We start from the raw sequence: 12264 nt of genomic DNA, 5'->3' as shown, positions 1-12264 counted from the left end.
AATATTAATATAGCTAACAAAAGTGTTCAGGGTTTTTAAAAATCCCCCTCCCCACCTTTTTTCCTCCTCAATTAGTCATGTCCACAGCCATCTCAACATTACCCACTTCTCTCTGACTGAGGGGACTTGGGGCCCATCCCACCTCCTAATCCATGGCTTGACTGATTACCCTCCACCAGACTTAATCACATTGGCTATTGGGTCAAATGGAAATGGCACCTGTGGCTCACCATACAACAACATGCAGCAAGGCAGGGAGAGGCAGGAAATGTTCCCCTGGTCGGCTTACCTATGTCTGAAATCTTTATTTCTGACAGAAGACGGGAATGCAGGAAATAGAAGAAAGAATGAAGTGTTAGAAGCTGGGATAGAAGCATTATTAGCAGACTGAAAACTTGACAGCAATGGTACCGTGCGGTGCAATAATAAATAAAGATTTAGCAGTTTGGACACTGATATATTTCAGATTGGATATGACTTGTCAGTGGGCTCCCTTACAAGCTGCTACACATCTTAGAGGACGTAGGATTTTATCTGCTCCAGAGCCGGCAACTGACAATACTGGTCCTTTAACAAGGGTTAGATGGGGACTGAAAATTTTGCTTTTTCTGAATAATTATTTCGAGATATATGTGTCTATATGTTCATAAGCAAGAGATTTACATACATAGATACATATATTTCTATATATCTTTATGTAGATATATACATGCTTGGATAAAATGCCCTCCTTCCTCCCCTTTTCCTGTTGAAATTTTCCTCATCTTTCAAGACCCAGCTCAGGTGCCTCCTTCTCCAGGAAGCCTTCCCTGATTCCCATCCCTCTTCCCAGCTCACATGAAAGTAACTTCTTGTATCCTGATTTGTTTTATTGGTTTCATTACTTTGGGTGTTTCCTGTATACTCATCATACTCTGTTTTGTGTTCTTTAACATCATTATTATTTTGCATTTTTTTTGTATTAGTCATCTCTCTCTTTATAGATATATCTATATATCTTACCTCTCCTACCACTATCAATCTCACTTCTCCTGTCCTTAAAAGACCATTTTAAAAAAGTTGTTTAATTTGGCTGGATACAGCAATACAAAAAGATGAAGCTGGAGAGGTTGAGTGGTGCTGGTTTGTAGAGAGTCTTAAATTCTTGGAAGAGGAGTTTAAAATTTAATTGAGAGAAAATTGGGAGCCACTGAATTTTTTGAGCAGGAGTGATTTTTATGATAATGATTTGAAATTTGAATTTCAGGAAAGTTAATAGAGGTAGCAAGTTCTGTTAGGAGGCTCCTGTAATAAGCCAAGTAGGTGGGAACGAGGGCCTGAAAAAGGTGGTGCAATGGGAATAGAGAAGAGGGGCGGATGTGTGAGACCCTCCGAGGGTGGGTACGTGTCTTGTTTATCTTCCTATTCCCTATGGTGAACTGCATGGCTCTCTGCACATAATAGGATCTCAACGAATGTTTGCTGAAAGTGCATGTATGATTGATGCGTCTCCATTACCATATGTGTGTATTTCAAGGGTCTGTGCTTCCAGAGGCAGCGATGCTCCCTCCCCCGACACATCGTTCCATGTCATGGCAGACCGTCTTCTGCTATGTCCCTGAAAAGTCCTCTTGGCTAATCTTTTTTGGCAGTGGATACTTTATAGATATATACACACATATAACCTTGCAAATAATTTTCAAAGCTTATTCATCTGGCCTAACAAAATACAAGTGATGCTGCCATCATTATACTATAATTTCATTAAATGATATTTTTTCTAAACATGGTTCCTTCCCTATAGTTGCATGCAGGGACAAGACCATGCACCTAGAGACAGCCTTTTCATGGGCTTTCGTGAAAACAGTCACATTTGATCATGATTTTTATGTCTATTATTTCACTTAATCTTTAAATTAGCCCTTTGAAGGAGGGGGAGGGCGGGATCATCCCTGTTTTACAAAACTGGTAGTCTGAAATATTAAGCATCTGGTCTAAGGTCACAAAGGGAGATCATGGAAATGTTTTTCAACTAATTCAGTTTGATTAAAATTCACAAATATTTATTAAGGAGCTATTCTGTGCTAGGCTATGTTCATGCAGAGAGAAAACCAAACCTTCCCTGCCCTGAAAGAGGCTGCATTCTATTGTTAGGGGAGGGAAAGGAGAGGAAGACAGGAAATATTCATAGAAAATTATAGCGCAAGGTAAAGGGTAATAGGCTCGGTGGCCTAGTGGATAGAGTGCTTGGCCAGGATTCAGAGAACATGCATCTTCATGAGTTTAAATCTGGCCTCAGATACTTCCTAGCTGAGTAACTCTGGGCAAATTACTTAACATGTTTGCCTCTGTAAAATGAGCTGGAAAAGGAAATGGCAAATTAGTGCAGTATCTTTATCAGGAAAACCCCAAATGGAGTCCCAAAGAGTTGGACATGACTGAAATGACTGAATGACAATAACAAAAATTAGTGATTGTGGTGGGAGACATGAGACAAAGGGCTCTTAGGCTTTTTTGAGGAGGGAGAATTTGCTGTCAACTTGAAGGAGGAAGGGAAGGTAGGCAGAGGAGGGGGGATCTGACAAAAGAATGTTCTCAAGAGGAGATGAAGAGGGAGGAAGGCATGAGAGATGGCCTATGGGAATGCAGGGAAGTGGGACATGGTATTTTGAATTAACAGAACAGCTGCTTGTCCAGTTTGGTTGGGACATATGGTGCAGTGAAGGAGAATAATGGGAGTCATGCAATGGAAAAGATTCAGAATTATATTCTAACTGCTGCATTCATTGCACTAACCCATCCTTTGGAGGATCAAGTGAAATAATGGACTAGAAAATGTTTTCAACACCTAAAAGTGCGTCAGGAATTGTAGGCTGTTCTTACTGTTATGGGCAGGTTCTTCTCTTCTAAGCACTTATAGAGTCCTAAGATCTTAGATTCAGATCTGGAAGACATGATCACTGAGCCCAACCTTCCCATTTCATAAATGAAAAAGTGAGTTCCAGGCAACTTGCTCAGGGTTACACAGATAGGTAAGAATTTGAAGCAGGATTCTAACTACTAGTACTCTATTCCATGCTTCCTTCTGAATCTCGTATTCTCCACTCATCTCTCTGCCTATAAATATCCCAACTATAGACTGGGCAATGTGTGAGTATTATTTCAATTCAATTCAACAAATATTTATTCAGTAGCAATGGCATATATAGCTCATGCCCCCAGATGAGGGAAAAATGATGTTTACATGAGATGGACTCTCCCAAGGAACTTACAATTTAATAGAGGGGAAAGACACTAAGAGATAATTATGATACTCAAAATTATACTGAGTTATGGAGTTGCAAGAAGAGGGATAAGTAAGTTCAGAGGGAAAAGGTTATTATCAACCAGGAGAAATGGAGAAGGCCTTCTTGAAAGAGGTGGAATTTGTTTAGGCCTTTAAAAGATGGGTGGGAATTCAGCAGGAAGAGGCAAAGAGGAAGACATTCTGGTCATAGAGAAGAGTTGTAGCAGAGCTGACATTATGGGCTCTGCTGGCGGAGCCCGTTGGAAGGAAGTTTTGGTAGAGAAAGCTTTCTAAAAGTCCTAGTTTGTCTCCTTCTACACTTTTCAGGAGGACCAGGGAGAGGTATATGTGTAATACAAATCCCCCCAAAACATTAAACATTTGATCCCTTCACTTAAGAAGGAAAAGTAGTCCAGAGGAAGGAATGGTCATTCTTGAGAATGACAGAACTGGGAACAGAATCCAAATTCTGATGGACTCCAAATCATAGCATTATAGGATTTAGAGTTGGAAAGGGGAGGAGTTGGAGAGCATCTGGGTTAACCTCTTCATCTTTTGGATTTGAAAACTTAGTACTTAGTAAGTGCTTATTGATTAAATAATTAAGTAACTTTCCCTTGGTCAAAGAGACAATAAACAGAAACAATATGTTGCAATAAGAAGAATACTGTATTTGGAATCAGAGGGTCTCAGTTCAAATATGGGATCTGTCTTTGATGTTTGTATTTCCTCTTCCCTTTTTTGGTGATTGCTTCCTTGTCTGTCCATTTTACAGAGCAATTTAAGGTTGCACTCAGGTTCTCCTGATTCTAGGTCCATGGCTCTATCTTTCTACTTAGCTGTCTTCCCTGTCATGATTTAGATCTATTTGATATTCTAAGGTGCAGAATTGACATTCAGATCTGGTACTACTTTTATTACATCATAAATTCCATTCTATCTGCCTCTACTCTGTGCCTTTTACCCCCTCCCTCAGAGAGACTTTCAAGATTAAAGTTCATGGTCATGGGTTTCTTTCTTAACAGAAACCATGAAAGAAGGATTAAGAAGGGAAAAGAGGCTTAATTACAGAAAAGCTACATCTAGATGAAATATGTAATGAATTTATTTAACAATGGAGATTGTGAATCTCTCTTAGCCTGGCATCCAGGCTTAGATCATGATGGTGATGGAGGTGATAGTGATGGGGGAATGCAAGAGACCTTGAATGTCCTGGATTCTAGTGATACACATATATTAATTGTAATACCTACATTATCAGCAAGACTTTCTTTTGAGGGCATCTAGGATGCCTCAAGGACCTCAAAAATTGGTGACAATAGATACTGTCTTCCCAGTAAAGGAAGGAAGGGGAGGGGAAGATAATAAGCATTTATATTATGCCAATTGTGCACCAGGCACTCTGATAAGTATTTTCCAAATAATAAAATTTGATCTTCAAAATTTGAAAGGTAGATGCTATTATTACCCCTATTTTAGCATTGGAGAAACTGAGGAAATAAGATTAAGCAACTTTTTCCAGAGTCATAAGGCTAATAGCATCTAAGGCTGGAATTGAACTCAGGTTTTCTTGACTCTAGCTATAGCTGCCCAGTGAAAAAGAAATTCCTTAGGTCTTAGAATTTAGTGTCAGAAGGGGCCTTAGAAAGGAAACAATGCCTTCATTTAGGGGGAAGGAATAAGACCTAGGATTCCATCAATGTGGAAGATTCTCCTGGGGGTAGCTAGATGGTGCAGTAGATAGAGCACTGGTCCTGGAATCATGAGGACCTCAGTTCAAATGTGGCCCCAAACACTTAACTAGCTGTGTAATCTTGGGCAAGTCACTTAACCCCAACTGCCTCATCTTAAAAAATGTGGAGAATTTCTTTCACTGAGGCAGTAATGACATCTTATAGATTTGTCCTGGGCACTTAGAAATGGAATAATTTATCTGTGGTCACACAATCCACATGTATCACAAGTAGGACTCCAAAGCTGGCTCATTAAATTGTCTACTATATCACGCTATCTTGGTTTCATAGAAATCTCTCTCTCTCTCTCTCTCTCTCTCTCTCTCTCTCTCTCTCTCTGTATATATATATATATAGAGAGTAGAGAGAGAGAGAGAGTATATGTAAGTATACAGACATACTATGTGTATACACAGATAAAATTGAGTTCATTTCAGTTCAAGATGATATGACTTATTTAGGATCACACGGAGTAAGTTGTAAAGCTAGAATTTGGTCCCAGGCTTTCTGATTCAAATCCAGTGGGAATTATACTTTTATTATCATGAGCTTCATGAGAGCAGTGCTATGTATTAGCTAAATGCTCTTTGCTTCCACATGTAATGCTGGAGAAACTAAGGCAAGATAGAGGTTAGAGAATTTTAATATTTTATTTGGATTTCTGAGAGGGAGAGATTGTCTGGGAACAGAGCAGAATCCATTTTGCCCCCAGGGCTGAATTGGACTTTCTTCTCAAAGAATTCAGCATTGAATGTGAGATTCCAATGATAGGGCTCTAGTGATCAGGGGACACAAAGGCGGGGTGGTGGTAGTGGTGGTAGAGTGAGCACTGATGAGTGGGAATTTCTAGGAACGGACCATAAATCTGGTTCTGACAGTTTGGAAGGTGAGGACCATAAATTCTTGATAACTTAGGAGGACTTAGGAGCCAGGATATCTGAAATTGAAGATCTCCCCTTATCTGAGATTAAACATTTACAGTTTATGACTCTAGAGTAGCCAGCCCTAAGTTTTACCAGTCCTAATAGTCAAGAAGGGAGGCTTGCAACCAGAGGGATTGAGGCAGAACAATTCGAGGAATTGAGGGAGAACAATGTAGGGAAAACCGAAGCAGAACAATTTAGGGAAACTGAGGCAGAACAATAAAAGGAAACTGTGGCACAACACTAAGTATCCATAATAGGCTCTGGACATGGTAGATACTCAATATATGTTTGTTGAATTGAATTAAATGTTGAGGAGGTAGCTGTTTTTATGCACAGTATTTGCCACATTCATATACCTGCTCTTCCAACTGGACTATAAGCTTCATGAAAGCAGGGATCTTATCTTAACCTATGTACTTCCCCTAGTAACAAGCATGATCCTATGGAAATAGTTGTCACTTTATAAATGTTTATTAATTGTGTTGAATGTTGGAGAGTTTAACTAAAAGGTATATCTAGGAGGGGCTCAGGTACTTAATTTTTCTTGGTGAGTGCCTAGATCAGAATCAAGTACTTAAATACCTTTGCCATTGTCTTTTCAGCATCTGGCATATATTAGGTACTTAATAAATACCCTTTTAATATAGATGGATGAATGAATATATGAGAAATGTTTCTTGAATATAAATGGATGAATGGATGATGAATGAATATATGAGGAAAACTCCTTGAATACAAATGGATGAATGAATATATGAAGAGGAAGAAGATGTGTAATTTGCTTTTTAGGGACTGAAGTCAATGAGCACCAAAATTTTTAACATCTCCATAGCTTCCATAATCTCCTCTTCTCTTCACCCTCTGTAAAACATCTGATCTAACCTCAAAGAATTAAAAAAAAAATAAAACTTCTGCCTCACTTTACCTGAAAGAACCCTTTCTCCAAAATCTGATTGCTAAGGTTGAGAATTTGCCTTAGGAAGGAAACTCTCAGCCTTATTTACTACACTTGTAGAATGGAATATTGTTCCATCTCCCTGATGCTGGTAGTGCCATCTTGGATCCCAGTGGCTAATTCTAGCCGGACTCTAGAAGAACAGGGAAAACATTACAAGTGAAAGTTATGGTGAGCAAGTTACCTTAACTCCAGGATGTTGGTGACATTGCCCGAGGGGAAGATCCTCCGAATGTAGTTGAAATCACCAACATAGAGGCTTCCATCTGAGCCACAGGCAAGGGCCACCGGAGCCAGAAGCTTGTTGCCGTCGGCAAGTCCATTACAACTGGGACACGAAATGCTTCTTCTCCGTCCGTTCCCCATGATACTCCCAATGACAGGTGGCTGCTGAGATACAAACTGGTTCTCTCCATTTCCTTTATGTAGTATACCTACGACAAAGGTGAAGAAAGAAAAAAAACAAGTTGGGATGAAGAAGTAGTGTATTTTCTTTCCTAAATGTCTTATTTAATATAGGGAAGTTTCCCGTCCTGAGATTTAGAGATGGAAGAGACCTCATAGATGATCTAATCTGGTTCTCTAATTTTTACAAAGCCTCAGAGAGGAAAAACACTTGGCCCAAGGTCACACAGATAATGAGCAACAGATTTGGGATCTGCACCCAGGCTCTCTTATTACAAAAATCTAGGGAGTTTTCTATGAAATTAAGCTATCTATTTAGTTTCTATTAAACATAAAATTTTAGAAACTGATAATGGTTAGTTGTGCTTACATTTGCTAATTTTAAAAAACCTTAAAAATTAACTTAAAAAAATCATCTGAATTGATGAAAATTTTACATCTCTAAGAAATGGAAGCAGGGATTTAGTCGACAAATGCCATTTCCTCTGATCATTCCTCTTTGTTTTCTCAATTCACTTGAGTTCATTTCAGTTCAAGATGCTGCTGCCTCACTATTGGTCAAGATCCTTAGCTTATCTAGTCTCCATTCACAATTATCCTTGCTTATATCTACAATGCTCTTTCTTTGCTTTTGTTGAATTGTTTTTCTTTCTAAAAAAAAAGAGGGATCCTTAGGTGGTGATGGAGGTGATGGCAGATATCCCAGAAATTTCTGTGCAAAAATAGAAAGCATCAAAACAACTTATTAAAAATTAGTCTATGAAATACTTGAGAAGGCTTCCTGAATAAATACATTTTGAAATTCCCATAGAGTGAATTCAAGACAATGAATATTAGATTTTGAGAAGGCAGTTTTTGCCTTTCTTTGTATTACCAGAACTTAGTACAATGTCTGGTACATAGTAGGCCCTTCATAACTGCTTCCTGAGTAACAGTTATTTATAGGATCAAACTGGATAGAACAAAAACAACATGATATATATATATATATATGTATATATATATATATATATATACATATATATATATATATATATATATTTAAAAATTACAGAGGTAGCTAGATGGTAAAGTGGATATAGCACTAACTAGCCCTGGGGTCAGGAGAATCTGTGTACAAATCTGGCCTCAGACACTTACTAGCTTTTTAGTCATTTAACCTTGATTCCTCCCTCATTTCCCAAAAAACAGAACCAAAAAATTATGCTAAGACACAATGGGAAAATTTTGATAGTAGCTTAGATTTTAGTGTTATTGAGACTATTTTTTCAAGGCTTCATATTTTAAAAGAGATATAGAGAAATGGCAGGCTGCTGATTGTATCAAATACTGGAGTGATCCAGGATCTCCTTAATGAAATCCAGTCATTCAAAAGGGTTTGTTTGAGCAATTCACCTGGGAAAAACAAATGGCCCTTCTCCAAGATCATGATGTCTTGTTGGGAGCTTGGTGGGAGGTTCACTTAGATAATATATACCTCTTGGAGAGTACTGCTAAAGACCAATCAGTTAAGTTCAGAATCGAAGAGAAAGTGAAGAGTCTACTCTTTTGAACTTGGTAAAAAAACACTTAGAAGTTTCAATGATATTAAATATCTTCTTATTGCTTCAAAAGTCCATGTGTTCCATATTCTCACAGTGATGCTACAGGGCTGTGAATCAAGGATCACCTTTTCAGTTGAACCAAAAAGTGATAATGAAATACACATAAATGTAAGGAACACATGATGGAAAATGGCCAATAGGCAAGATGCAGTGTGAAATCACCATTATGGCACTCATGGTATTTAGGACTGGAAAAGGAGGTTAGTCAGAGATTAAGGATAAGATAGAGATAACTCCAATGTGCAGTGATATCCACATAGTGCTAAAAGACCCGAATGAATGCTTCTAGCTTCCTAGGTCTATATGGGAGATTTGAGAAAATAACAAAAACAGGAATCTCAGGGAATAAGAAAGCATGGAGATGCTGAGGGAATAGTGACCGGTATTGTTCTATTTTTAAAAAAGAATGGAAGGAGTTCACTTAAATTTCAGCACGAGATAATGCCAGCGAGGGTGAGATACAGAAAACAGGTTTCCTAGGGAGGTTATGAAAGCACCATCTGTAGGGAGCTTTAAAAAATTGGATTGACAACCATCTGTGTTGGATACATATCCTCTCCCCAGCTTATAGACAAGGGTCTAAATTAGATTCCTGGAAGGCCACCTGTCAGAGATGTGGAAACTAGGATTCTTGCCTAGAGTGGAAACTTGGACTAAATGAACCATTATGTCCCTTTAAACTTCAAGACTCTTCAAAGCCCCATCTGGAATAATGAGATTGTCATTAAAGGGATAACACATTTCAGCCTTTTTAAAAAATATGTATGGACAAAAAGGATACATTTCTATTTATTGGGAAATTTCTTAAGAGTGAATTTGTACCTTATTCTTTTTAACCATTATGGCTGTTTTAATTTAAGAAAAAAATCTTACACATCTAACAATCTTTGTTAGGTTTTTATTCTTTCTAGAACATGGCAAAGCCCCCAACAATATGATATCAAAGCCAAGCCAACAATAGTGTTATCAATGCCTTCTCTTTGTGTACTGTTTAAGGAGCTAGAAATACAATGACAAAACAAAAACTCACCTGTACCTTTCAAGGAGCTTACTTCCATTCTCTTTTCATGAACAGCTAATGTTAGGTGACTCTGATTTCCTCCTCTGATTTTATTTTACAGGCATTTGTTGTGTTTTTAAAAATGAACATACAATTCTAAGTGCTGAGCCCAGGGCCATGTCTATAGTAGGTTTTGAATAAAGATTTTCAGGATGAATAACTATTTCTAGGGTAATTTTTCTTATTCTGTAACAGGTTTTTGTTTCATGAATGAATGAGAAGGGCTATCTGAAAATCTCCCCTTTCTCCTAAAATATAAGACTGCTGCTTGGTTGGCTCTGAGCTTTTCATAGGAAAGCTTTTAGTAGAAGCAGAAAGAAATGTAGAATATTAAATATTAGATGACAGAATGTTAGGGAGAAGAGGGAGATCAAAAGCATTTATATAGCACCTACTATGTGTCAGGGATTGTGCTAAGTGCTTTTACAAATATAGTCTCATTTGATCATTAGGGCTGGAAGCAAGTGTGGTAGGAGCTAAGCTGGGGCTAAAGAAGGCTGTGCAATTTGCCTTACTCACAATGCCATTTAGTGGTCTAGCTCAGAGGAAAGGGATATGCTTCCTATGCAGATTGGCTACCTTCTTAGCCCATACCTGGCTCTTGATTTTAAGCTGCCACTACCACCACCACCAAAAAAACTGGTACAACAATCTATTATACCCAATAGATGGCGTTTCTTAATTTAAATCTGCACACATTGTGGAGCTTGCTATGGAAATGTAGGTTACAATGAATTATTTGCCAACAGCAGCTTTCTTCCTTAGTTGGACGCTGAATTATTTACAGAGCCCAGTGACCAGTGCTGGCCCTGCAGCCCTGGCACGTGCCTCCTGCTGCGTCACTCACCACTCTGGATGTTGAGGGCATGATGCTTGTCCAAGGTCCATCCTCCCAGTTTGGAAGCATCAATTTCATATCCCTGAAGTATTGCGGTTCTCTTCTCCCATAAGATCAAATCTGGGCAGGATTCATATTCATACCCAACAGAAACTAGGAAAGAATGGAAAAACAGAAGCAGAATCCAGATGAATAATGAAATAGCATCCTTCTTTTAAAAAATGCATTATTTGGCATCTTGAGTGCGAGGAGGTTTATTATATAAAGAACTTTGCAGCCAGATGTCCTTCTGTTAATACCTTTAACGCGTATTAGCTGTGTGGCAGTGACCAAGTCACAAACACTCGGGTCCTCAGTGTCCCCATTTATAAAACAAGGAGGCTGGCCTCTACATGGCCTCTGAGGTCTATTTCACTATAGGAAAACATCAGTGCCCTTTAAATACTATGATTTTCAATGTAGCATTTTAATATAGTTTTAACATAATTTGAAAGAAAGGGCCCTTATCCTAAGGTCCTTGTGGACTCCTGTGGGACTTACCTTTGCCACTGTGTGGGAAAGTCACTTACCTAGCTCACCTCCAGTTCTCTCAAGTTCAGAGATGAAGACTGATATTTGTACCACTTACCTTATAGTATTGTTGTATAGAATTGAAATGATAATATAACAATATGTAATATTATGTAATAAAATAATATAATAATAATTAATGATAACAAAAGTAAATATTACAAAAAAACAGAGGAAACACAGTGGCACAATGGGCAGTGGATAGTGTTTTGGCAATATAGTCAAAAAGTTCTGGTTCAAACCTAACTAAGATACTTATTAGCAATGTGACCCTGGCAATCTCTTAACTTTTCTGGGCCTTGGTTTCCCCATCTGTAAAATGGGGAGGGGTGTTGAACATGAAGACTTCTAAAGTCTCTTGCAATTTTAAATCCACAATCCTATAAACAGAAAGAGATAGATAAAAACCTCACAGGACAAGAAGGCACAGATGGATTATGATTTGGAGGAGTCTCTACATTGATGAGCTCATTGGTCTGCTAAAAAAAAAATAATAATATAATGATGATGATGATGAAGAATGTTATTTAGTTCTAAGTTACATATGCCATAGGGTTTATCTATAAGACCTGAAGTCTCTTTCTAGCTCTAAGATTCAACAATGATAATGATGGTAATAATAATAATAATAATAATAATAATAATAATAAAAAATAATGATAAAAGCACTTGCACTTGGTGTGTTGAAACAGAGCTTTATAATTAGCAGTGATTCTTACATATAGTCCAACATTTAATCTTTGATTCTCTCTGAGACAGCCTTCTATTTATATAATATATAAATTGTATGCATGAAGTTATTAGCATATTCTCTCTCCCATTAGAATATATGTTCCTTCAGGGCAGAGAAAATACTTTCTATTTTCAGCATTTAGGATAGCACCTAAAATGTAGTAAATGCTTAATAA

The 12264-nt window shown here is 37.9% G+C and overlaps 1 protein-coding gene across 12 annotated transcripts in view; it reads right to left on the bottom strand.

The window, feature by feature from the left end:
• Nucleotides 1-12264, bottom strand: part of TENM4 (teneurin transmembrane protein 4) — a 1584659-nt gene that overhangs the window by 65149 nt on the left and 1507246 nt on the right. For 10 of the 12 annotated variants that reach the window (XM_074303958.1, XM_074303961.1, XM_074303962.1 and 7 more), the window contains 3 exons: nt 10796-10939; nt 7064-7313; nt 290-310 (listed from right to left, as the gene is read on the bottom strand). In XM_074303958.1, the coding sequence (XP_074160059.1) occupies nt 290-310; nt 7064-7313; nt 10796-10939 (415 nt within the window). The remainder of the gene's footprint in view (nt 1-289; nt 311-7063; nt 7314-10795; nt 10940-12264) is intronic. The other 2 variants (XM_074303954.1, XM_074303963.1) reach the window with 1 other exon arrangement.

This window comes from Sminthopsis crassicaudata, chromosome 3 (assembly GCF_048593235.1).
Source record: "Sminthopsis crassicaudata isolate SCR6 chromosome 3, ASM4859323v1, whole genome shotgun sequence".
NCBI classification, from domain to species: domain Eukaryota; kingdom Metazoa; phylum Chordata; class Mammalia; order Dasyuromorphia; family Dasyuridae; genus Sminthopsis; species Sminthopsis crassicaudata.
This window is presented reverse-complemented; position numbering and strand designations above follow the sequence as displayed.